This window comes from Plectropomus leopardus, chromosome 5, assembly GCF_008729295.1.
Source record: "Plectropomus leopardus isolate mb chromosome 5, YSFRI_Pleo_2.0, whole genome shotgun sequence".
NCBI classification, from domain to species: Eukaryota; Metazoa; Chordata; class Actinopteri; order Perciformes; family Serranidae; genus Plectropomus; species Plectropomus leopardus.
In genome coordinates, this window is record NC_056467.1 from 10,075,524 (window position 1) to 10,102,992 (window position 27,469).

General features: G+C 40.1%; 1 protein-coding gene across 1 annotated transcript; it reads left to right on the top strand.

Moving 5' to 3' along the window:
- The first annotated feature begins 677 nt into the window (after window positions 1–677).
- LOC121942889 (clathrin heavy chain 1-like) lies at window positions 678–27,171 on the top strand. Its single transcript, XM_042486184.1, has 32 exons — window positions 678–1,053; window positions 3,078–3,285; window positions 6,860–7,128; window positions 8,595–8,756; window positions 8,932–9,045; window positions 9,289–9,462; window positions 11,053–11,250; window positions 11,655–11,855; window positions 12,849–13,001; window positions 13,206–13,328; window positions 13,722–13,859; window positions 14,049–14,213; window positions 14,345–14,525; window positions 14,655–14,818; window positions 14,973–15,098; window positions 15,594–15,736; window positions 15,850–16,084; window positions 16,315–16,437; window positions 16,731–16,876; window positions 16,963–17,146; window positions 17,326–17,518; window positions 17,671–17,828; window positions 17,945–18,109; window positions 18,285–18,392; window positions 19,137–19,304; window positions 19,567–19,716; window positions 19,881–20,012; window positions 20,140–20,250; window positions 20,983–21,153; window positions 21,332–21,553; window positions 26,619–26,694; window positions 26,819–27,171. Exons 1-32 carry the CDS (start codon window positions 1,012–1,014, stop codon window positions 26,947–26,949), a joined length of 5,034 nt encoding a protein of 1,677 aa, XP_042342118.1. The 5' UTR covers window positions 678–1,011; the 3' UTR covers window positions 26,950–27,171.
- The last annotated feature ends 298 nt before the right edge of the window (window positions 27,172–27,469 follow it).

The window sequence follows — 27,469 nt, forward strand, 5'->3', positions numbered from 1 at the left end:
GTTTTTCACTCTTAAAGTGCACGGTGGTTGGTTAGTGTCAACGGTTTATTTGGGGCAAAATTTTAAATGAGACTTAAAGAATTAAGTGATTTCGATAAAAAATCACTATTTTTAGGCCTAGGTTTGAGCATGGTTTTTTTTTCTGATGGAAGCTTTCATCCCATCTAATATGTACAAGGAAAGTCAGAAATGTGAAATTTCAATGGTAATTTCAGTTTTTACAGTTTCTGGCCATGATAAATGGTGTAATTTTGGCAATATGTTTTCTTTAAAAATTGACAGAAAAATTCTTAGAAAATACAACCATTTTATACCCATCTTCTAGGGCAAAATAAAAAACATAAGTCCCTCTAAAAAATTATTTAACATTCCTCCCCATTTTTACACCATCCCCACCCCTCTCATAAATAACGAACAGTCCCTAATGTTTTCTCTGAAGGGTTAATAGTTGGATTTAAGCTTTAACAATATGCTGCCATGTATTTTAACAAATGTAGTTTACTTATTGTCATGGAACTGACGTAACGGTACACGGACGAGTTGTGAGTTAGTTTTATAAAGAATAGATAATCGGTGAAGGAGATGACACACATACACAAGTGTGTTATTTTGCCTGAATTGAAAAATTGATGATACCATCCTTCACACAGGTCCAGAGCCAGTGTCCTTCCAGAGCTCCCTAGATGCTTCCGGATTGAGAAAGCTCTGAGCCGTTTCCGCCGCCATTGCGGATTTTGGACAGAAGATCAGCCGTAGCCACTGCTATCCATCGATGCAGTGCAGAAAGCACACTCAGAAGGGGGACGTATTCAACATATTTACGGACACCGGATTACGGAAACACGATTAACAACACTGCATTTTACCCTTTATCGTTTTTTTTTTGTTTTAACTGACTGGCTCCGACCTACACCTACAGTGAGGAGGTCGTAGCTAGCGCGGTGCTACTGCCTAGCTAGCTAGCTGTACGGCTAGGATTTCAGGACTCCGGAGAAGCTCAAGGAAACCACCATGGCTCAAATACTACCTATCCGCTTCCAGGAGCACCTGCAGGTATGTGAGCAAACCTGAAAGCTGTTTAGCTACCACCATTGTCATTAGTTGTAGATTTGCCCCGATAACAGTCGTTTGACAGCTTGCTAGCTAAGCTAACGTTAAACGTCAATACCCGCAGCAAATGAATGACCTCCCCTCCCCCGTTTAGTCAGCAGCTAAGCTAACAACTAGCTCTCCGAGCTAGCAGCTCTCATTCATTGCACTTGTGCAGTTGCCCCGTCGTCTCATCGCCAGCCGACGTTAGCTGTCAACGACGACCAGAGGGAGAAACTAGTCAACATTAAACACATTTCTTGACCTCCAATGACCAGTTTTGGTGTTTATATATATCTACGCATGGCTACGTTAGGGTTAGCAAATTGCTATTACGTGAGCTAGCAAACCGTTATAGTTTGTGTGTCGTGAGGGATGTTGTCACGTCATCTCATAGCAGTCGTCGACCTGGTTAACATTAATTTTATCGCTAGAATGGCTGATTTGATGCAGTTGTAATGCTGTTATCACACAATCTGATGATGATGTGTTAAGTGATGCGCTTAAGCCAGCAAGTAGCTGTGAGGCCGTGGTCAGCTGCAGTCTGACTGGTGCCTCTCTCCAAACGCTAATGTTGTGTCACGACAGGCCATTTATACAGCTGTAGGGACACTGTAAGGTTGTTCCGTGTGCAAGATGTTTTTTTTCTATGAAATGTTACCTCATCCAGCTGTCGTTGGTGAACCAAGTGGTCCACCCAGTCTGCCAATAATGACATCATCATCGCTCTGTCATACATACAAATTATAAAAACAACTGAAAACGGATTAGAGCCAGATAAATCAAAGTCAAGATCAGCTGTTACATCTCAGTTTCTGATTTGAGTTGGATTATTAGATGTGTTTAGTGGAAGATTGAACCTATGGTTGAATGACACCAAAAGCAGTTTGCATACTATGACCATGCATGCCATTGGAAATGTACTCTTATTTGCCATTTTTATATTTATGTTTTGGTATAGAGAGAGCAGCGTATAGACTGGGTGGACAAAATAATAGAAACATCCGTCAGTGTCACGCAAAAAAGAATGGTTTTAGCTAGGGATGCAAGATAATGGATTTTTTGCCGATATGTAACAACTCATTTGGCCGACAACCAATACCGATATTGTTGTATTCACTTCTTTTCCCCACCTAATTTTAGTGATCATCAAGTCTTTTCATAATATGATGTTTAGTATACTCTTTTTGTAAGGGCCCAATAGCAGATGGACACATAAAATTAATTTCTTTTCAGTTTATGTAATTTTCATTTTTTTGTATAAAAGAAAAGTATTTCAACTTAGGTATTATTATGTTTGTACATGTCCACAATGTCATTTAAAAAAATGAAAAAGAGTGTTGTGATATTGGCAGAAATCAGCATGTTGCCATTGTACAACTAAAGTGCAGCTCAGAGTTGTAACAATAGAGCCCACATGTTGCTTAAAGATCAACATTGTAGAGTTGAGAAAACTTCTGAAAACCAGACTGATAATAATAACAAATTCATTTTTAAGCACATGACACACAGATACTTAACATAATGAAAGAAACAAGATTAGAGATAGTATTTTTGACAGGTGCTTGCCAGGGTTGAATACCAACATTGCTTTATGTTCCTTTGGGTTCTGTTGTGCCAGGAGTTTGCAGAAGTTGCCTTTGCAAATTAAAAAACAACAACACACACATACAAAAAAGGAGCTTGTAGCTTATGCAATACTCAAAAGTGTAAAATCATTAACGTATAAAAAAAATAAATGATTTGTGTGAATTATTATTTTGTTTTTTTAAAAAACTTTTTTTAATGTGTGACTTGAAATTATTCTATGGATTATGGTGCCTTAGGTATTAGTAATATATCCCCTGCATATTTGCTATCTTTTCATAAAGGACTACAATGTAACTGAATATTGTACTTACTTGTATCATCCTTGACAGTTTTTTGTATGAAACTGTACTGGCTATGAACTGCTGTTCAAAAAAATGTTTTATATGTTTATATCTCAGCTCCAGAACCTGGGAATCAACCCAGCCAACATTGGATTCAGCACTCTAACCATGGAGTCCGACAAGTTCATCTGTATCAGAGAGAAAGTGGGTGAGCAGGCCCAGGTTGTCATTATCGATATGGCCGACCCAAATAATCCCATCCGGAGGCCCATCTCTGCAGACAGCGCCATCATGAACCCTGCCAGCAAAGTTATTGCCCTCAAAGGTAAGCTCTAGCTGAATGCATATCTAGCGCTGTTAGCACATAGCTTTATGTGCCACCTAGAGAGGAGTGCGCTAGTTTTCTGAAAGCAAATAAACAAAAAAGTATACAGTTAAAGTTTTGGATGGTCGCATACCTTGCTATGGTGCTTTTCTAATACATTGGGTCATTTGTGTAAATTTTGTTTGTGTTGTCAGTCAGTTATGTAGCTGTCACAGTCTGCTTTTCATTTTGATGTTCATATGTAGACCACCTCATTTCTGTTTGTTAAAAAAGGCTGAGTAACTTAAGAATAGTGTAACAAATTTAAATGTACAAGACTTTGATATTTTAGGAAAGGTAGCCATAGTTCTAGTGGTAGTAAAATGTCATGCTGTCATGAATGCTTTGTCTATTTTGCTTGTTTTTGCTCTTTTTTCATTTCCTACTGCTTTCTTATGTTTGCAGACGGTGAGTTGAATTTTACATATCATGAGTTGTCAAAGTGTAATCCTGTTTGCACTGTCTTGAAATGTTTGCACAGTTGGTAATGTTAATGAATGCTTGGATTTGCAGTAACACAAGCAAGCATAGCAAAATGAATAGGGCAGCTTAAAGGACTGTATCCTTTTTTTCTTTGTTTTTGTGTTTGTCCCATTTGCTGTACATATATTTTATATTACAGCTGACCATTTTCTCAAACATAGTTGAATAATTACACTGACTTTGAGGTGAAAGCCCCCCAGAAGTTGACACTCAAATAGCAAACCTGAAAGCTTAAATCTGGCTGCCTCTTAATTAAGAAAAAGCATGTGAGCATTCAATAATCCAGTTTCTGTGTAAATTTTAAGCTGTCAGTCACAATCCGAAGGCATCCACATAACAGAACACAAATCTCTGCCAGAAAATTGTCCTTGAAGTAAAAAAATATGATATAAATTGAATTAAAAAATTCAGTGACTAACAAGCCCTGGCATTAATGGAAAATCAGTTGAACGGTCAAAAATCATTGTGTGCCTTGGAAAATGGTTGGTAGTAATGTATGGGACGTATGTATGTAGTAAAAGGGCTTAAACATGCAGAAAAAATGATATGGTCATTTAAACAGCGAGAGTATCAAACAAGTAATGACATTCAGGATGGTCTTGAAAAGATAGTAGGTCATTATGTATTGGCTGTCTTGTGGAGATGTTCCTATGAAGTTGACCTTATTTAGTGTTCTTGATGTACAAAGCACAAAGTCAACACTAGTTGTTCTCATTAGAAATGTGCACCACTTGCCTGCAGTGTTATAAATTGAATATATTCTTAGTATTTATATAGTTTGAGTCAGCAGAGGTCAGTAAATCTGTTCAGATTCGTAGATGATTGACTGGTGCGTGTTTCTGTTACGTACCCCAGTGGTACAATCAAAGACCACGCCGTGGCATGTCGCAAAGCACAGAATAATGATACTCAGAGAGGCACAGTTATTAAAAATAAATACATTTTAAGCATGCATAATTTACCAATTAAAGAGTAAGATGAAAGGTGCATCTTAATAGTTGGCCTTGACTTGATCAATTGCAGCTTTTAGTAAGAGATGGAGAACAAGCAACCTTGAAAATGACCTAGCAAGAGTGTGAGACTGAGTTTAAACTTAACTTCATTTGGTTCTTATTTATTGCATCATAATTCTGTTGTTCACCAGGATCATGTATGCAGCTGGAGTTAAAGTGTGCGGATTTTGAGAGTGATGATGATCATGGATTACCCTGTGACGGCAGTCTCATAGATCAAATGAATGTGCCAGGACAGTCTTGAAACGGCCAGTCCTAGGACAGTGCAGAGATGAAAGCTAAATGTGGAGCTTTCTTTGGTTGCCTTTCTCCTTTTGGCCTGTGTTTGAATGATGCTGTTATCTGGGCGTACTGATGTCTTCAGTGGCTTATAAAACTGCTCACTATGGGTTAAATAACCTTTTGTTTTAAGTTAACTAATTGTAGATTATTGCCTCACTACAAATTACTGTATTTTATGTTGGCAGTGTATTTCTTTATGGACTATAAACGCAGTATTATGTAGTGTTGTTTCAGAAATGTCACTGTATGCATTTTCACTCACATGCTGTATTAACTGAATTATAGGGTTTAGTTTGGTTGAGCTTGCTTGGGCCTGATTGAATCTTAAATATATGTCTTGGACCCAAAGAATTATTGTGTGTTTCCTCTAGTAAGACTAGAAAAAAAAATTTGAATGGGTGTGAGTGCATCCGTCCAGCATCTTTCCCATCATCACATCTGTTTGTGTGCTTTGTGGTCTTCTTTTGCTAATCTGCATTCAGACCCAACCCAAATTCCCACATCCCTCATTTTAGGATTAAATTTCAATGTGAATCCCTTAAGAGCTTCAACAACACGCCTGGAGTTTCATTTCTCTCGTAGGTGGTGGGGGTGGAGGGCTGGACACAGGCCATAAAACCTCGTGTTAACTTGCACTGGGCACCATGTTTTTCTGCAAACAATGGTTCCTAATACATCTGGTTTGGGCTGAAAAGATCAGAAGATAATTGGGCAATATTATGAAAACATAATGGAAAGTCATTGTTGATCCAGTTGAGAAAAGGAGAAGTGCAGTAGTAGTAGTAGTAGTAGTAGTAGTAGTAGTAGTAGTAGAAGTAGCAATATGTCTAAGCAAGCATCCAGACTTAAAATAGCACTGTGTTATTGATTCAGATGTCTTTTTACAAATACCGCTAGGATGATGAAATTGGATCCAAAAATCGAGTTTGAGTGTTAGATCCTAGAGTTTAAAGGCTAATCCGACACCAGAGCACTGCACAGAATATTATATCCTGCGAGTAAGGGCCTTATAATTTTGGAAAATAATCACAGTGACAATTGTTTTAGCAACCATTGCAGTTATTACAAGGTCAACTATAGTGATTCATTCACATTGCACATGAATGTAGCAGGACTGTGCACCTGCACAGATTTAGCCAAAATAGCGCCTTGCGTCCTGACTTGAAATAGTGTTGTGAAAATAGTTGAGCCACGGTTAACTTTTTTTTCAGCCTCCTACACTGTGTCAACCAAGGCCTCATTGAAATGTATGAGTGGACTGCTTTTTTATATGGTGCTAATCTCAGTCTTAGATAAGTCTAATCTGTTTGAGGTTTTCAAATTAAAAATCCAATTTATCGATGAGTTTTCAATTCACATTATCACAAGAGGTTTGCATATTCAGCCTCAGCTGAATGGGTTAAAGTTAGCAGTTTATTGCATCAGAACTGACTGAATGCAGATCCAACAGTGGTTGCCCTTTTGTTGGTCTTGCCTCTTGTTTTGACACTGGTCCTGGCTTTTTGTATGGTCCCTTGGTGTTACTCAAACCAAACCCTGACTACTACCAACATTACTCCAGCAATTGGAAGTTGGTATGCCCAAATTGTAGGCTACGTTTACTCCCAAAGTCTGCTGTGTTTGTGTGTGGTAGCTTAGTCACTAACTGGTTTTCCTTTTTTTAATTGTTTTTTTTTTGAAGTTTTTGTGTGGGGGGGGGGGGGTCACAGCCTTCATCTGTGTCACTGTATATTAACCTCAGCTCTGAATATTTACAGCGGCAAAGACCCTGCAGATCTTCAACATTGAGATGAAGAGCAAGATGAAGGCTCACACAATGACAGATGACGTGACCTTCTGGAAATGGATCTCCCTCAACACTGTTGCCCTGGTCACAGACAACGCAGTCTACCATTGGAGCATGGAGGGTGATTCTCAGCCAATCAAAGTCTTTGACCGTCACTCCAGCCTGGCAGGCTGCCAGATAATCAACTACCGCACCGACGCCAAACAGAAGTGGTTGCTGCTCATTGGCATTTCGGCACAGGTAATTACTTTCACAAAATATTGTTAACACATTTATTAAATACTATTTGTCTCAGTTTCAGAAAATAATTATTGCACAGGAAGAGTAATATAGAGAAGAATTAAGAATTTTAATTAATTACTTATAATACCAATAAAGAGTGTGGAATCAACTTTTATATTGACGTTTTTCTTCTTTTTGAATAGATGATGGCAGCTATATTCTGAGAACAAATGTATTATTTACATTTTAAATAGTTTTGGCCCCCAAAAAACAATTAAAAAAACCCTCCAAAGTTTAAATTGCTGCTATCTGCAGTCTACTCAGTGGTTAGATTGAATAAGCTTAAACTGTGATTTGTCAGCCTGGATTGAAATATCATGTGCATATGCACTGTAGTGCTCTTAAAATGTAAGCATTGCATGAATTTCTCTGCTCTTTTAAAGGCTGCAAACTCTCAGGCATTAACTGTGAAACTCACACAATTCACACATTTCGCACAACCTCAGGACGTGCATACATTTCTTCCACACAGTGAAAAACAAGTTTGGCACGGAAACAGAGGATACAGACAGACAAGACAGGTGCACAGTGCAGCAGCACCATAAAACACTGGGGTCGAGCCAGTCACTGCGTGGATTTTGAGGCACATGTATTTGTGCTGTTACAATGCCAGAACTTGCATTTTAGCAATGATTTGTCACATTTTATACATCAAATAAACCACCAGAAAGGATTTCCTTATTTGATTTGATTTGATTAAGCCGTTTTCATTATAGGTTTGCTGAGAAGCGCAGGGGATTTCTGCTCAAAATGTCCTTGACTGTGACAAACAATGTGAAGTTGTAGTAGTACATTACTGTACAGGGGACGTTGGCTCAAATGATATTCTAACACATTAAAAATGTCTTCATTTGTAACATACATAAATTAAATGAATAAATAGTCTTTCAGAGGTTTGTTTAAATTATCGAAGTCATGCTTAGAATGTTATATAGCATCAGAGACATCACTTAATAGACTATAAAAGTTTATATTATAGAAGTTGGCGTTATGTTGATGATGGTGAAAAGATTTGTCTCATACGTTAGTTCAAAATCTTCCGCAGGAGTTCCTCTGGGTTTAGATCTGGTGACTGGAAAGGCTGTGGCATTTTATTCATGTCATTTTCAAAGTCACCAAACCATTCAGTAAACTTTGCAGAATGGAGCATCTGCATTTGATATGTTTCACTACTCTCTTTTTTTTCCTTTAATGTGTCCCCTGTCTGTATATTTGTATTAAATATTGAATGTTACGTTTGTGTAAAGAAACAGCAGATTTCATCATAGACTTCACGTGTCTCAGTGTTGGAAGCAGAGGTGTTAAAGAATCAGCAGAGGTGTTAAAGAATCAGCAGAGGTGTTAAAGAATCAATAAAACCAAAAAGAACGACTATAAATCACAGATGCCTTCGGCCTTACTTTTGGGCTTTCTCTGCTCTTCAGCAAAATCGTGTTGTTGGAGCCATGCAGCTGTACTCAGTGGACAGGAAGGTGTCTCAGCCCATCGAGGGGCATGCAGCTGGTTTTGCACAGTTCAAGATGGAGGGCAATACTGAGGAGTCAACCCTGTTCTGCTTTGCTGTGCGAGGACAGGCAGGAGGAAAGGTAAGATTTACCAGCACTTCAAAAACAGATTATGACAGAATCATATAAAAATAGGGACACAATAAGCATTCGGGACTTTGCAGAATTAAGTGTAATGTATTTAAAAACAAACTTTTCCAAAGACCCTTGTAACCTGACTTTGTCAACTTTTATTTCAATGTCTTTTTGCTTCTAGCTGCATATCATTGAAGTGGGGACTCCGCCAACTGGGAACCAGCCATTTCCAAAGAAAGCTGTTGATGTTTTCTTTCCTCCAGAAGCTCAAAATGACTTTCCTGTTGCTATGCAGGTACAAAAAACACCTATCAGGAGACATGTAGAGCCTGTACTTGTTGCCTGTTTGTGAGAATTCTGTTAACAAGATTCCCCCCTCCTCTGGTCATCACTGCCTTAAAGGTTTTCCCCTCAGTGTGTGATATCAGACTGGGACCACCTGGTAATATTTAATTAGATTTGGGTCAAATGGCTTGCTGAATTGTATTTTGTTTTACATTTACACTTTCTAACCAGATTTCTGTTTCTGTACATCTAGATCAGTTCCAAGCAAGATGTCGTCTTTCTCATCACCAAGTATGGCTACATCCACCTGTATGACCTGGAGACTGGAACTTGTATCTACATGAACAGGATCAGTGGGGAGACCATTTTTGTGACTGCCCCCCATGAGCCTACAGCGGGTATCATTGGAGTCAACAGGAAAGGACAGGTAGTCTAACATACACACTCAGGCCCCCGACATGTTTATTGACTGACCTTTATGCTCCCAGTACCTTTTAACTATTGGTGTAAAGGCACATTTCTTTAAGTCACAACAGCAGTAACATGGATTTGTGTTACTGCATATTAAGATCAAACTGAATCATAAACCATCTTTGCCGCATTTTAATTATCTCATGATGTCTGTGGAATAGTCAGGCTTTTCGTTAATTTTTTTCTCCTGAGTTTCTTGACTGCTAGGACACTACAGTCTGTCATGTTTGATTTTGGATGTTGGTTATGCCAAAATTATGTTTCTGACTGTTTGAAATAGGAGACAAATGCAACCATTTATAACCCTTATGCACTTCTTGAAATAAAAAAAATTACATATATCTGTAGAATACAAATTGTTTAAAAAAAAACAAAACAATAGCAATCCATAGTGTTTATCTCTAAATCTGTGCCAGTTTGGCACTCAGTATGTGTGTATGCATAGCAAATTCCTGCCTATGTTGGTCTGTCATTGCAGACATTTGTTGATGATTCACTTTCCCTCTGTTATGCCAGCCCTTTGGTCTACGGGTGTTGACGCATGACCTTGACTGAGGAAATCTCTGAAAATAACAGACTGTAGCAGCATCTTTGGTGTCAGGCAGCATGTGACATTCACAGCAGGAGGGCTAAGCTTGGCCAAGCAGACTGCACAATCTAATCCTGTTATTGCTTTTGGCTCTTACCTGCAGGTCTACCAGATAGAGCTCTTGTGTGTTGGGCACACGTGCACATGTGCACACACACACACACAAGTACACATAAACACAAAATGCAGTACTCCACACGACAATCCCTCTGTGTAATTAAGGAATGTGATAACTGTCTTAAGACATGCAGTAATTCATTTAAAACTATTTTCGCATTAGGACATATGTACATAGAATGAGCCAACATTTCACTGTCTATTCAGAGTGCACTGTTTCTACATGCAGGTGTCATGTTGTTGTAAATAATTTTCTGTATTTTAGTTCATTTTTGTTTGAGTTGGTGCTCAATCCAGGATTACTGTAGTTGTTCTGGGTATATATATATATATCCACTGTGGTCTACGATCACAGTGGGATTGATATATTGATATGTATACTTATATCAATACATGCATTTTTGCTGCAGTGGTTAGGGGTGTCGAGATTCTTCAAATCCACAGTTTGATTAGGCTATAGATTTTAAGGTCACGATTGATTTATTTTTTCTGCTTCTGTTTTTTGGCACTGACAGTCATGCCACTGTTAGGCTACAGAGTCTTGACAGATCACTGGTTTTATGTTGTAACAACTGTCATTTACATTTTCAAATTCTCAAAAAGAAAGGCTACATAGTTCCAAGTCTGATAAAGCTGCCATATTTTTTGGAATGTACCACACGAAGGCAATATGGTTAGATTTAAATCATTTATTTAATAAATGATAAGACTTCGTACTCCATTAATAATCGACTGAGGAATAAAATACCTAAAATTGTAATGAGGACCCTGCATTGTTTTAAATCTCAGCCATTAGGTTTCGTTGTGCAGAAACTAAAGCCTGCAAATGTGCTTTTCCAGGTATTGTCAGTGTGCGTGGAGGAGGAGAACATCATTCCCTATATCACCAATGTGCTCCAGAACCCAGACCTGGCTCTTCGCATGGCTGTCCGCAACAACCTTGCTGGTGCTGAAGAGCTGTTTGCCCGCAAGTTCAACACCCTCTTTGCAGCGGGGAATTACTCAGAAGCTGCCAAGGTGGCGGCCAACGCACCCAAGGTACTGCCAGTGTGTCGTGGTGTTCTCTGAGCCAGGGGGTCAAACAACGTGACATTATTCACAGTTCAACTAATACTAGCTCAGACTGCTAAGACTAAGCAGATTTCTGTAGCTTAGCATGACAATAAACACCAGTTTTATGTCAAACAAGTTTTAGATTCACATACCGAAACTGTTAAATGCAAGTAGACGGATAAACTAGAGAGGCAGTCTTTCAGTAAGTTTCTTAAAGGAACATGTTGTATGTAAATTGTATATTTACGAATGTTTATCCAATGCAACTGTACACCACCATTCTTTTATGCTCAAAGATGACTTTTCTAAAACCAAATATTCACACTGTCAATAAAGTACTTAGAAGTAATAAACTCACTAAAGTCTATCCATCCATCTTTCTTTTCTAGGGTATCCTGCGGACTCCAGACACCATCCGTCGGTTCCAGAGTGTTCCAGCCCAACCAGGCCAAACATCTCCCTTGCTCCAATACTTTGGCATCTTGCTGGATCAAGGCCAACTTAACAAGTTCGAGTCTCTGGAGCTGTGCAGGCCTGTCCTCCAGCAGGGCCGCAAACAGCTACTAGAGAAGTGGTTGAAAGAGGACAAGGTATGTCTCCAGTTGTTGGTTTTATATTCTTTGCTTTATCTTAAGAATTCTTTTTACCAATCATGAAATTAAAAAGTGTATTCAGAAACATATCTGCTCTTTGGTGGGAAAGAAACAGTGAATGTCTGGCCTAAACTTAAGTGCCATAATACTATAGTTCAGATTACAATGGTTACAGTTAGTTTTTTTTCATTCATTATCTGTGTTTTTGAAATAAGTGATCATTTCTGTAAAATAGTATCACTGCAGTCAAAATTTGAAGCCAGTATGATGCTTTTATCCAGTGTGACTACATAATTTCACACTCAGTAATTCTCTAAATTTGCAGTTCAGCTATTTTGCTTGCTTGAAAACACTTGAATAAGTGCATTCATGCTGTATCTCCCCTAAACTGTAGCTTGGTTTTCAATAGGGCTGTAGATCACAAGTCTTATTGCGTTATCACATATAAATTCTTTGGACAACTATACGATATTTGCTGATCTCACAAAGTCACTGTATCACATGACAGGACAGCACAGTTGAATTCCATCTCCATGTTTTGTCAGTCAAACATTGTTGAAACAGAGCAGCTAATGTTGCCGTAGTGAGAGCAACAAGTTAGCTAAGTGAAAAGCCCAGCTACATTTGAGTGTTTTATCTCATAACAGCATTGTTTGCATCGGGAATTTGCTTTGTCTGTTGACCCGGCTTTTCTTCCAAATCCAAAATATTTCTACACTGCTGATTTATTCTCAGAGGCGAGTAAATATCCTCATTGTTTTTTTCTTGGCAGCTTGCCATTCTCTGCCTGGCGCTAGCACTGTTTGACGGTGACACAGATGGGCAATGAGAATTTCAAAATAAAGGCATACTCTAAAGAAGATGATATGGATTGATTGTTTTGTTCACTTTGCATGATGATATTGGATTTTTGATCATAGAATCAATATATTGACCCAGATCAATGGATTGTTGCACCTCTTATATGGCTGTCTGTGTGTGTGTTTACAGCTGGAGTGCTCTGAGGAGCTTGGAGACTTGGTGAAGTCTGTAGATCCTACTCTTGCCCTCAGTGTTTACCTCAGAGCCAACGTCCCCAATAAAGTCATTCAGTGCTTTGCAGAGACTGGACAGTTTCAGAAGATTGTCCTCTACGCCAAGAAGGTTTGTGACAACACCTGATTTTGTCATTTCAAGTTCATCTTATATAAAATTAGTGCTAGTGTGATCCCCCAAAATGCTATTTTGCTATGCTATAATCTGTGTTTTACTGTTGTATTTACGTTTCTGGTTTTATATGGTTCAGTCATAACTAGGGCACACTCCAGATGTAGGCCTATTATGCTTAAAGATCTTTTGTCCCTGTAGGTGGGCTACACTCCAGACTGGATCTTCTTGCTAAGAAACGTAATGCGGATCAGTCCAGAGCAGGGTCTTCAGTTCTCCCAGATGTTGGTTCAAGATGAAGAACCACTTGCTGACATTACGCAGGTAAACAAAAGTCCTCATCTTTACCTTTTATCAGGACTGCAGGCATCAACATGTCAGTTAAAAAAAGCAAACCAAATGGGTTTCATTACGTTGGTGTTTTTTTTACGAAGGGGTTTGTGCAGCTCACAGAAGTAGCTTTTAGCAGGACCAGTGTTTCATCTTTTGTTGCACTTGCCCTTCCTTTGGGCAGTGGTGGCCTAAAGCATAGAAGATTGACCTTGTCACAGGAAAAATGCAGATTCAAAGGCAGAATGATGGGATTGCTACTGCTCTACACCCATGAACCAAACAGTAAATTAAAGGAGCATGTTATCTGATTAAGAGGAAATCAAATCATACATTTTTTGAGAGGAGTTTTACATAAATTATTTTTACTCTCTTATGTGTCTCCAGATTGTTGATGTGTTCATGGAGTACAACCTGATCCAGCAGTGCACATCCTTCCTACTAGATGCTCTGAAGAATAACAGACCCATGGAGGGACCACTGCAGACACGCCTGCTGGAAATGAATTTGGTGCACGCACCACAGGTATGAAACAAACCTGATCTAAAATGGGAACACAACTCAACTAACCGATGAGGTTTCTTTCTTCTTTAGAAATGTCTCGCTATGTTGCCTTTGAACTAAATCAAATTTCCCGTTGCCTTTTTGCAGTTTTCTGTTAAGAAATCTTCAAGCAATGTTGTAATGTCTTTTCCCTTGTGTCACTTCTTGCAGGTTGCAGATGCCATCCTGGGCAATCAGATGTTCACCCACTATGATCGTGCTCATGTGGCACAGCTGTGTGAGAAGGCTGGTCTCCTGCAGAGGGCGCTGGAGCATTACACTGACCTGTACGATATTAAGCGCGCTGTGGTGCACACACATCTTCTCAACCCAGAGGTACAGTACACATCAAGGAACACAAGGAAATACTCACTTCAGTAACAAAGAAAAATGATAAAACAGGACTGCAATCCTGTTTGTATTTGCTTTTGAACTGCTAATTGTTCCTTGATCCTTTTTCTCTGCAGTGGTTGGTGAATTTCTTTGGCTCCTTGTCAGTGGAGGACTCTCTGGAGTGTCTGAGGGCCATGCTGTCTGCAAACATCCGCCAGAACCTGCAGATCTGTGTGCAGGTCGCCTCCAAGTACCATGAGCAGCTCACAACTCAGTCCCTCACTGAACTTTTTGAGTCATTCAAGAGCTTTGAAGGTAAGCTGGGAATATACCCAGCACTTTGCCTCTCCTGTGTATTTTGAGAAAACAGTTTACAAGATAATTGTAGTTAGTTTTCTTGTTAATTTGGCCTTTTTTTTTTTTACTTTTTTTTTTATCTTTTAGGTTTGTTCTACTTCTTGGGTTCCATTGTGAACTTCAGCCAGGACCCAGAGGTCCACTTCAAATACATCCAGGCTGCCTGCAAAACAGGCCAGATTAAAGAGGTGGAGAGAATCTGCAGAGAGAGTAACTGTTACGACCCCGAACGTGTGAAGAACTTCCTTAAGGTCAGAACTGGATCAGAGGAAATTAAACATTTTACTATAAAATGATCTAAACTGTCTGCCACTAATTTATCCAGAATATCATCATAATATATAATATTCATAAAAACTAGCATTTATAGCCAATACATTTTTTTCCCAATATTTGTCACTACAGGAAGCCAAGCTGACTGACCAGCTGCCTTTGATCATTGTGTGTGACCGCTTTGATTTTGTCCACGATCTGGTCCTGTACCTGTATCGCAACAGTCTGCAGAAATACATTGAAATCTATGTGCAGAAGGTACGTTACCACTTGAAGGTACAAATTAGACGCGCTTTTACTGCCTTACAAGGAATTGCAGAAATGTTGGGTACTCTCAGAGTAGGGCAATTTTGTAACAGGACAGATTTCAAAGATTTGGTTCAAGTATACTGGTGCTCACAGATTTGCAGCAACCAACTTTATTAGAGGACAAACAGCTGCATCTTCATCAGGGTCAAACAGTTCAGCAACTCACCTCCTCTGACTATGACCTTATTCAGCACAGGCTGTGAAAAATGGGGAGGGGGACAATAAGTTGCATGTAGTCAGGATTCATAATTGCTCAGTAATAAAAAAGAAACATGTAATTATGTATATGTTAATGGTGAAAGGGTGTTTATATATTTCATTTTCTCTTTTCTATTATTGTATTTCCATGCTTTATTCATTTAATACTGCATCACTCCACTTGCAATAACTATTTTTGTGCATTTGTCCTTGAATATGTACTAACATTGTGATTATTTATTCCAGGTTAACCCAAGCCGTCTGCCGGTGGTCATTGGGGGGTTGCTGGATGTGGATTGTGCTGAGGATGTGATTAAGAACCTGATAATGGTGGTTAGAGGGCAGTTCTCTACAGATGAACTGGTGGCTGAAGTGGAGAAAAGAAATCGGTAAGAAAAGAGGGAATAATTAAACTGCAGTAGTGGAATCACTGAGTCAGTAGTTAATTGTCTCATCAAACCTTGCTACAGTTCTGTGAAATCCTCACTGTGTCTTTCTCCAGACTTAAGCTGCTGCTGCCTTGGTTAGAGGCCCGTATTCATGAAGGTTGTGAGGAGCCTGCCACTCACAACGCCCTGGCCAAGATCTACATCGACAGCAACAACAACCCTGAGCGTTTCCTGAGGGAGAACCCCTACTACGACAGCCGCGTGGTGGGCAAGTACTGTGAGAAGAGAGACCCCCACCTGGCCTGTGTGGCCTATGAAAGAGGACAATGTGACCAGGAACTGATTCATGTGAGTTTAAACTTAAATCAGACTTTCGGAAAAGGCGTAAGAAAGGGTTAAGTTTGAGACCACTATGCTGTAAATGAGTGTGCTGATTCCTGTTCTCTGTTGTAAGAAATACTTCATGACAAATGCAATAAGCCATACATGCTGCTGTTTATTAATGTCTACTGTTTCAGTTGTTCTAATGAGGATACATTATTTTCATGTCATGTCTGTTTTTGTTTATTGTGTTTCAGGTGTGCAATGAGAACTCGCTGTTCAAGAGTCTGTCTCGCTACCTTGTCCGTCGCAAGAACCCTGAGCTGTGGGCGAGCGTGCTGCTGGAGACCAACAATTACAGAAGACCACTCATTGACCAGGTCTGGCCCCTCGGTGTCTTAGATATTAAATCATGCCACATGAAATGATTTACTTGCATTGCTACTGCAAAAACAGTGCTGACATTTCAAACTTGGCTTTCATATCAGTCCTGTAAAACAAAGTTTGTGCACATGTTGGATCCATTTCATAATTTTCATCTTTTGCCTTTTTCTTTTTTATCTACCTGTTTTGTTATAGACTTCAAAAATGTTAATCCAGGATATTGTTTTTTATTTTAACTTAAAACATTAGCTGTAGTGCATCAGGTCTTTTGTCCTCTCTCTCTGTCCAGGTTGTCCAGACAGCCTTGTCTGAGACCCAGGATCCAGAGGAGGTGTCTGTCACAGTCAAGGCCTTCATGACCGCCGACCTTCCCAATGAGCTCATCGAGCTTCTGGAGAAGATTGTCTTGGATAACTCTGTCTTTAGCGAGCACAGGTGAGAGGCCTGATGTTAACTGTATAGCCCAAATGTCAATTGAAAATGTATTTTGCTTTTTTAACTTTCTTTCATAACTTTTTCAGAAACCTCCAGAATCTGCTCATCCTGACAGCCATTAAAGCCGATCGGACACGCGTTATGGAGTACATCAACCGTCTGGACAACTACGATGCCCCAGACATTGCAAACATTGCCATCAGCAATGAGCTGTTTGAGGAGGCCTTTGCTATTTTTAGAAAGTTTGATGTCAACACCTCTGCTGTGCAGGTCAGTGGATCATTGATTGACTTTTAGAGACTTAAAAAGTCAAGACAAAAAGTGTTTTTATGGTTTGTTTACAGATATAAACGGGGAATGTTATTTAGGAATTAAATTGAACTAAGACCTGATTATAATGGGCACGGGGGTGATTGAGCTTGATATAAATGTTGTCTCATTTTGTCCAGGTTCTGATTGAGCACATTGGTAACCTGGACAGAGCCTATGAGTTTGCTGAGCGTTGCAATGAGCCGCCAGTGTGGAGTCAGCTGGCGAAGGCCCAGCTTCAGAAGGGTCTGGTCAAAGAAGCCATTGACTCTTACATCAAGGCTGATGACCCCTCTGCTTACATGGAGGTTGGACAAGCTGCAGCACAAAGCGGTGAGATGAACTTTATCATTATAGCTCATTTGGTGCTTTGATTGAAAGAATTTTTGACAAATGCTAAATTCCATGTACTTTGTGCTCTGGTTATTTAGTGGAGACTGTCTTGGTAATTGATGAAACTGATCAGAGTTGATTGTAATGTGCAGGAAACTGGGAGGACTTGGTGAAGTTTCTGCAGATGGCCCGTAAGAAGGCGCGTGAGTCGTACGTTGAGACAGAGTTGATCTTCGCCCTGGCCAAGACCAACCGCCTGGCTGAGCTGGAAGAGTTCATCAACGGACCCAATAATGCTCACATTCAGCAAGTAGGTCCCAGGAAACATTCAGACATACAGCACACACACACATAACCCTAATTCAGTTTCACCAGTCTACAGCTGCTACTTTGCTGATCTTGCTTTCTTTGTCCATCTGTCTTTAGGTGGGTGATCGTTGCTATGACGACAAGATGTATGAGGCAGCAAAACTGCTTTACAACAACGTTTCCAACTTTGGCCGTCTGGCCTCCACTCTGGTGCACCTGGGAGAATACCAGGCAGCTGTGGACGGAGCTCGCAAGGCCAACAGCACTCGCACCTGGAAGGAGGTGAGGAATGATGAGACTGACTGTGGAGAAAATGTCATTTAAGAGTTAAGAGCATGGACTTACTTCAAATAACACACTAAGCCATTCTACAGTGTCAGTAAAGAAAAAATGCTTTGAGCAATGTGCTATCCACAAGCCCATATCAAACTAATTTATTTATTCTTTTCTCTTCCAGGTGTGTTTTGCGTGTGTAGATGGGAAAGAGTTCCGTCTTGCCCAAATGTGTGGCCTGCATATTGTCGTCCACGCCGATGAGCTGGAGGAACTCATCAACTACTACCAGGTAATTGGGATAACTGGGGCTGCTGTGAAACTCACCTGTTACGCTAATGCCTTTTTTCCACTGCATAGTTGGACTTGACTCACTCTTGTACCAGATCCTTTTCTGTATTTCATTTTCCACTGCAGACAAAACCACAGCAATGCTACATGAAACTGTAAACATGACTCTCAAGCCAAATATAGGAAAGTCTTCACTTTGTCAGTTCTACGGTGTAGTTTCGTGGCCTACCATTTTTAAAAATCTGGGTCAATATGATTTTAAAAATGGTTGCTATTGATGAAAGCTTGGCTGTTTAATAATGGTATGTTTGTGCAGGATATTCCAAAACTCAAAAGGAACAAATTGAGTTGATTAGAGCTATGCTGAACTGTGCAGTGGAAATGCTGAGTAATTACTGAGCACAGATACTATCTTGAATCACACATAGAGTGCACAGGACAGTAAGGTTTTCGTTTGACCTTGTCTCGCACTGTCACTGCACCTGCAATGCTGAAGCTTACAGATGGCATTTCTTTATGTTGCACCTCTATGGCAGTAAATGAGTTTAGTGGGTGACGTTCAGCAGAACCTGCCTTTCTTTGCTCAAGTGAGATATTAAGCTCAACTTGTCCTCCAAGGAAATAATCCCCATACCCTGAAATCGAGTTTTTAATTTAAGATTTTGCAGTGTCAATTTTGTTAGTATTATTGGTTAAAAGGGTTGTGGTTAGTGTTATTGAGTCTGTCTGTACCCCCCCCCCCCAGGACCGCGGTTACTTTGAGGAGCTAATCACCATGCTGGAGGCCGCCTTGGGACTGGAGCGTGCTCACATGGGTATGTTCACGGAGCTGGCCATCCTCTACTCCAAATTCAAACCCCAGAAGATGAGGGAGCACCTGGAGCTCTTCTGGTCTCGTGTCAACATTCCAAAGGTAGGTCGATGAACAGCTACATCTTAAAACGAAGCATGATTTATTATTATCTTTACAACAAAAACATGCAGCGTGCACGACCCTCTTTTGTCAAAGCACAGCTTGGTTGGCAACAGTTGTAGCAGTTAGTCTGACAAGTTTTAGATTTGGAACAGTCTTACTGGCCTCTCTTTGCATAAGCTGTAAAAAATTTTTGGCCAGTTTTAATTATGTGTGTGTGTGCATGTGCGTCTCTGTGTTTGTGTGTGTGTGTGTGTGTTAGGTTCTCAGGGCAGCAGAACAGGCCCACCTCTGGGGGGAGCTGGTGTTCCTTTACGACAAGTACGAGGAGTACGACAATGCCATAATCACCATGATGAACCACCCAGCTGATGCCTGGAAGGAGGGCCAGTTCAAAGACATTGTCACCAAGGTACGAAAAAAAACCCAACAATTTGTACTTATTATGTAATGCTAGTTGTCATTATGGTAACATTTTATACTGCTACTAAAACAATGCCAAAGCACAATACTGACCTATTATGGTAAAAATTATCTGTAGATGATCAGTTTGAGTATATGTGTTTTTCATTGTAGGTGGCCAATGTGGAGTTGTACTATAAGGCCGTCCAGTTTTATCTGGAATACAAACCGTTGTTACTGAACGACCTGCTCATCGTCCTCTCTCCAAGACTGGACCACACACGTGCTGTCAACTTCTTCAGCAAGGTCCTTTTTTGCTTTCCTTTACCAATTCTCAAAGTGTTAAGTAGTTGTTTTTTGTTAGAGAAGCAGTTAAATAAGCGATGACCTGAAATTGGACATTGATTATTTATTTTTCTGATTGTTCATTCAGGTGAAACAGCTGCCTCTGGTTAAACCGTACCTAAGGTCTGTCCAAAATCACAACAACAAGTCAGTAAATGAGGCACTCAACAACCTCTTCATCATCGAGGAAGACTACGCGGTATGATATTATTGATATTGTACATTATGTATCATAACAGGCAATCTGTTTAGATGCTTTTATATTGGTTGAAGTGATGGTTTGATTTGTTACTTACAGCACAGTGCACGCAATAAGTCGCAGTACAGTTTACAGATTTTTTACCTGCAGGATAAATGTTTCCACGGAGTCGCAATTTCATTTCCAATCCAATCCAGATGTATTTATAAAGCACATTTAAAAACAACAGAGCTGACCAATGTGCTGTACATCAATAAACAGATAAAACATAAACAGGACATGTTTGCAAAAAGGCAATAAAACCACAAACTGGCAACTCTCATACAGGGTCCGAGAAGGCCAAAGAGAACGAATGGGTTTTTAAATGAGATTTGAACACCTGTGAGGTGAGGGCCAGTCTAATCTGAGGGGGGGGTGGCAACTCTTTCCAGAGTTTGGGGGCAACAATAGCAAAGGCTCTGTCTCCACTATGTTTCAACCTTGCTTGTGGGACAATTTGTCGCCAGACCTCAGCGACTGTGATGGAATATATCGGTGTAAAAGGTCAGAAAGGTAGGATGGAGCCAGTTCATTCAGAGCTTTATAAGTAAGCAGTAATGTGATGGATTCTGAAGTGTATAGGGAGCCAGTGAGGAGAAGCCAGTTCAAACAAAAAGCAGGGTTCTGGACTAATACCTAACACCATGTGTATTTCATTTGTATCCTATAATCCCCCCTCTCTATCTTACCTAGGCACTGCGTACGTCCATTGATGCCTATGACAACTTTGACAACATCTCACTGGCCCAGGGCCTGGAAAAGCACGAGCTGATTGAGTTTAGGAGGATCGCAGCCTACCTTTTCAAGGGCAACAACCGCTGGAAACAGAGTGTTGAGCTCTGCAAGAAGGACAAGCTCTACAAGGTGACTTACCTATAAACCAAATAATAACTTTCAGTGTATAGTCCAGTTCTTCTAAGTAATATAAATCACATTTTACCTCTGGAACCACCTGTGCTGAAATGTAATGTAAAATGGCAGATGTGGTCACTTTCCCCAGAGTCAGTTTTATTGAACTGCAATTGTGCTTTCCTCTCTGCAGGATGCCATGCAGTACGCATCAGAGTCCAAAGACATCGAGCTGGCAGAGGAGCTCCTTGCTTGGTTCCTGAATGAGGATAAGAAGGAGTGTTTTGCAGCCTGCCTATTCACCTGCTACGACCTGCTTCGGCCAGATGTGGTGCTGGAGACCGCCTGGCGACACAACATCATGGACTTCTCCATGCCATACTTCATCCAGGTCATGAGGGAGTATCTCTCAAAGGTGGGTTGGCCAGAGGTAAACACTGTGTGTGGTGTATTAGGATGAGGTAGATGGCTTGGCGAGAAAGTTTCTTCAGAGATTAAAGTACAATTTGTCATTTTATAGATACCTTTTGCTATTTTAAGATAATAACAGTGAAAGACGAACATTTGGTAGATGGGCAAGAATACCTACATGTTGATTGTGGGTTTTTTCTTCTGCTCTCAGTTGTTTTTAATAAGAATAAAATAGTATTTGCAAACCTGAACCTTTCTGTAGAGACCCATGTATCGGGGGTTTACCATGTTAGACCTGGTCAGATTGGTGCACTGCAGAAATATTATTTGCATATTTATTATTTGTTATAAAACAGCGCTAGCAGCTGCTGAAATGTGTTTGCAAATACTATTCAGCTATAGGCAGTGTCTCACAGATCCCATCACACAGTCATGGAGATAAATCCCCCAGCACTGCCTATTCTTTCCTTCATTCATGCTCATCTTTCTATGCTTCTGTCAGTCATGTGTCAGCACTGGTGTTTTCCTTTTCATTTGAGTTTCCATCCATTCGAGCTACTTTTCCATACAAATGTGTTCCAAAGGAGATTCATAATTGCTGTGTTGCTTGTCCTGACATTTATCTCTGTTACATGGCATTAAAAAAGCCTACCTATTGCTTTCAAACATGCTATATATGAGTAAAGCATATGTTTAAAAAAAAAAAAAAAAAAAACCTTTTTTTTTTTTTTTCCAAACTTGAAATGCCAAGTTGGTGAATTTTACAGCATCAAAATATTTGCTTTTTTCATTTAAGCTGTAGTTACACAAATATCTTGGTTTTCTTGTGGCTGACTATTTTTTGGTGCTTGTTGTGGAAAACCCCACCAGTTGTTTACTTAAAACGGATTAAAACAAGGAATCATTTATTTAATGTCAGATAATTTGCATTATATATGAAAAACTGTAGATTATGTAAGACGTCTTGTTTAAACTTGATGCAGACCCAATAAGTAAACATTTGTAATGTATTTTTTACACATTTGTAAGCAACAAGGGGGAAATTTCCAGTACCAGAGTGATCTCAAGTCTGCATTTGTATCAAAAGTGGCGTTATTACCCGCATCTGTCTCTCAGGATTTTTGTGTTTTCTTTAAGTGACAAGCGCTGTGTTTGCTCTTCTCTCTGTCAATTTCTATCTTGGGAGACTTCCATTTGTTTTTTTTTTCCTCCTTAAGTTGCCTCTCTGAATTTCCTTTCCAGGTTGATGCGATAAAGGAAAAGGTGAAAGTCTTTTTGACCCCTCTCCCCTGTCCTGTAGCCTGTAGTTTGGAGGAGTGAAAAATAGCAGAAACTGCATGACTCCTCTCCCCCCATGTCACTCTGCTGCTTCTGATTGTAAACTCCACATCTCCACTAGACCACCTACCAACCCACAAGACTCCAGAGCGGGGCTCTTCACAAACGTTCCTTCGGGGCTCTGCTGGGTTTGCTGGTGGCAGTGATGGCTCTGCATCAAACAGTTCTTGAATTAGGCACAAAATGCACAAGAGGAGGTGTGAAAATCAATATCTTCAGTGTGTGTAAGATGTGACAATTCAAGTCCGTCTTGACATTATTAGCTCTGATCATGACTAAAGATAACAGATAATAACTAAAAACTCACGTTTGGTACCAGGTGCTTTTCTCTATTTCATATTCCAGTACAGATAGTACCCCATCAGTGTCGGTGGATTCTCAGCTGACCGCTCTAGCGGCACCACGTGAAGCAGCCCCAAATATGTTGCCCTCGCACCCAGAGGCTTTATTGTCGTCAGACCGCCAGCGGATGGGTTCTGAGATTACTAACTGGATCCTTTCTGTCTGTCTGCACTTTGCTATACTGCTTTAAATAGAATACAATTGAATAGAATATAGAAATTTGTCTTTGGCCCACCAGACACAGGAGGCAAACATAAAAAACAGAAAAGCAGTTAGTAAAACAGTAGTTTTGCAGGTTGCTATTTTTTAAAATCTGCGTTTACTGTCACTATGTTTGTAGCTTAACTATTCACAAATTGTGGCATTGTGCAGGATGTCCTCTGAGGCTCTGACCAATCAGTGGTCTCCAATGTTTTTTTAAACTCTACCTTCTATTATCGGCTCAGTCTGCTTGGAACCTCGACAGCACCAAAAAGGCAGCAGTTACTGCGAGTCAAGTTGAGTAGACTTTGCCCAACCATGCATTGGAAATGCGTCATATGTGAATGATGAGAGTGAGAAAAAACTCTAACCTGTTGGCCAGAAAACTGAAAGAGTGAGCTCAAACATGCTATAAAGCCCCACATAGGAGGTGGAAACAGCAGGGTCCAATGATCATTTTCTGTGCTTCATCACAGCCTTTCCCCTCAAACACACTGAGCCATCCACTTAAGCCAGCATGCCCATCAGCTCTCTTTGGGCGTGGACGAAGAGCGCCACTCTGGATAGCAACCTCACCTGCTGTGGTCAGGTGCTTTTCTCACCAGACTTGTAGATAAAGTCTAATGTTAAACTGTCTTGTAACCCCGCTCAGCTGCAGTCTGCTGCTACTCATCATCCAGGATCATTTCAGGACACATATGTTTTCACCTTGTAGACATTTTAAAGGGAGTTTCAGGACTTAACACATTAATAAGTCTTGATTATATCTTTATGTTGAGAGGGGTGAGGGCATATTTATATCTGTATTTGGAGAGTGGTGCAGTAGCAAAGACTGCAGCTAAGTGTAAGACCTAATTTCAGTAATAGAAGAGCCAGTGAGGACTTAGTTTGAAGTGACTATCAGAGACCTTTCTATGATTCTTCTCCATGTTTGTCTGTACTACTGAATTTATCTAATTGCCATACAATAATATGAATGATAAAAACCATAAATATTAGTACAGGCACTGTGAAGATAGGGGTATTTGCTACTGTAAAGTGTGGTCTTGTCAAGCAACAAACAACTTGAGCTGATGAGAGCATATAATCTGTTTGGGAATGTTTTTAGGGGGAAAAATTACACGTAGAGCGACAAGCATGCATTTCCCCCTTCCTTTGTAGCATCAGCAGCACTCAGGCCAGGCTAGGACACATCGTTGTTGGCTGTGCCTGCTTCTGGAAACCTTGAACTGGCTGTACAAAACCATCCCCTCCACCCTCTTTCACACTCCCTCCACTATGCTGTCTGCTTCTGTCTTTCTCTCTCATGCACTCTTCAAGAAGAAAATAACTCAACTGCCGCTTCAGCATGTCTCTCAACCCTTCTCTTCTGAAACGAAACAAGAGCCTGTCTTTTCTGAACACAGCCTGCTTAACCAGACTGACTGACTGTAGTCGTAGACCAGAAAGTATGTAGAGAACTCAACCCAAAACCACTGGAACAGGAAAGATATCCTGCTGCATCATTTAGCACCATCCTTAGCAGGTTTTATCTGTATTTAAGCTGCACACTGTCATATATGAGGGTAATATTTGAAGCTTTTGGCTGGCTACTTAATTCTTATTTTGTTTAGCTCTATCTTTAGTCCTTCCCCTGCCTTTGTCTGCTTCTGAGCTGCTCAGCACATACTAAAGCACCAAAGCACACTTAAGAAAAACCAGTGAGTTTCAGCAAATTTGTTCTCAAGAAAGCTATGTGCTTCTTATAGCTGTTTGAATGCAGACATTCATTTATTTGGGCCATGTATGAGGGCCGGGAGCATGCCTATCACAATCTGAAAACTTTTTAACACTGACAGTCTGCACATTATTGGCGCTTAATTGTTTGCAAATATTGAGAACTGGAAATTTGGGGAACAATGTTTATTCTTACCTGCAAATATTTTTTTATAGTCTCTACTACACACTCAACAATTAGGAAGTTTAATATATCAATAAATTGATTTGATGATTTTCTTAATTAATTGATGATGCTTTTTTTTCAACCAGATGTGTGCCACATGTGATAATAAATTTGGACTGTTTGACAGAATGAACCTTTTGATGACATCACCTCAGGCTATAGCAAATTGTGATGGGCATTTTTCGAGGACTGCATTTATTGGTGAAAGTATTGTCAGATTAATCAATAGTAAAAAATAGTTAAATGCGGTTTTATCTTCAACAGTTATTATTTAGACTATACTACATTAACTTGGTAAATGTGTGTAATTTTGTGGATTTTCAAATAAATACATGTAGATATCAGTTCATGTTTATTCCTGTAACCCCAACATGAACTATAAAAATGAAAGAATATGCATTTCTTTGAGTCGCCTGTCCCATGAATGGTCAAGAGTGAGAGTAGACTGTGCAGTATTGTTTGTTAATGGCACACACAAGTCTACAAATAACGTAGTGAACTAACAGGCACATGAAGCATGTTCCACTCTCACGTTTTACTTAATTACTGTATGTTATTAGTATGCAGGCATTTTTAGCGCTCTGTTTTTCAGAAACAACTCTTCACCTCTGTTAGGTTCAAATATACAGCATAAAAATGTATTGATTATTTCTATAAAAAAATGCCTACTGAAAGCTAATCAAGTTGTCTTTGTCCACCAATTTAACTGCAAAAAATATGTTTCTAAGATCTGGACAAACTAACAGGGGTGAATAACAAATGTTAATCTTGGTAAATTTATTTGTACGGGTGAGGGGTTGGTTCTCTACATACTCTACATTTCCAAATGTTTATAGAGTAGATGATTTGGGTGGCTGGATGGTGGGACCATTATTGCCCAGTAGCTGTTTGTCTCTGTCTCCCCCCCTAATCCCTAATACTCTCCACAAAGAAGTGGATGTCTTATCTAATAGACTGTAATAGCCAAGCGCCATAGATTAGCCAGTAGCTCTCTAGTTGTAGTTGCTCCTTTTGCCTTATGGAGGGCCTCCCAACACATTAGCAAGGCCTGCCTCCTGCAGCCTGTTTGTATTTAAATCTGGACTGTATTCGTCTTCGCCTGTCAGGAATGGTCCCATCCGTCAGCCAGTGAAATAACCCAGAGGTCAGTTTTTACAAACCCAGCGTCTCAGCCCTTGCTCTTCAAGAGCCCCGTCGGCCACAGTGTAACTGGAGTCTGACACCGTCACTGTTGTGTTTTCCACAGGTGGACAAACTCGAAGCCTCTGAGTCCCTGAGGAAACAGGAGGAGCAGGCTACTGAGTCTCAACCCATTGTTTACGGTAAAAAAAAAAGAAAAGACCACTCACAGATGATCAAGTGTTGCTGTAAAGAAAATCTAGAGAGTATGTTTTTGACAATGTGACCACACTCATGCACTTTGATCTACAAATGTTTGTGTTGCAGGCACACCCCAGCTCATGCTCACAGCAGGGCCCAACGTGGCCGTGCCTCCTCAGCAGCCCTACGGCTACGGCTACACAGCAGCACCAGGCTACGGCCAGCCCCCACAGCCCAGCTTCGGTTATGGCATGTGAACACCCAACAAACCCCCCCCCCCCGCACCACAACTTGACCCAACATTTTCCCTCCATCTGTCCTACTCTCTTTGTGTTCCTCACCAGCTTCCCATGGTCTTCTACTCACAACAGGGGCCACAAGCAAGCAACAGCCCACTCTCGTTTTGAGTACTATTTTTTTTATTATGTTGTCTTGTTATAAGAAAAAACATTTAACTGCATTGAAGGACTTTTATTTGTATTGTTTGAAAAGAAATTGGACCACATGTTTGTTTTTTCACATTCCATATTTATGACTACTTATTTAGAATATTTTTTTGTCTTTATGTTATCGTCATGTTTGTTTTTTTTAAATCTGTTTTTGGTTTGTGCAGAAGTGGACTTGCTAAAGCTCAGCAACGAACCTTTGAAGTAGGTGGAGGAGCATTGGATTTTGCACTCGTGAAGAAATTAATGTAGAGGAGCTCTTACTTTTGATGTACTGGACGTGAACAGCTTACATTGTCTCGTTTGTCTGTATAATGCATTTCATCATCAT

Excerpts from the sequence above, each read along its gene's own strand:
- LOC121942889 (XM_042486184.1), top strand. The coding sequence starts at position 1,012 with ATGGCTCAAATACTACCTATCCGCTTCCAGGAGCACCTGCAG. Across the intron at positions 19,717-19,880 it reads TCAAAGACATTGTCACCAAG|GTGGCCAATGTGGAGTTGTA; the intron begins GTACGAAAAAAA and ends TTTTCATTGTAG. Across the intron at positions 20,251-20,982 it reads TCATCGAGGAAGACTACGCG|GCACTGCGTACGTCCATTGA; the intron begins GTATGATATTAT and ends TATCTTACCTAG.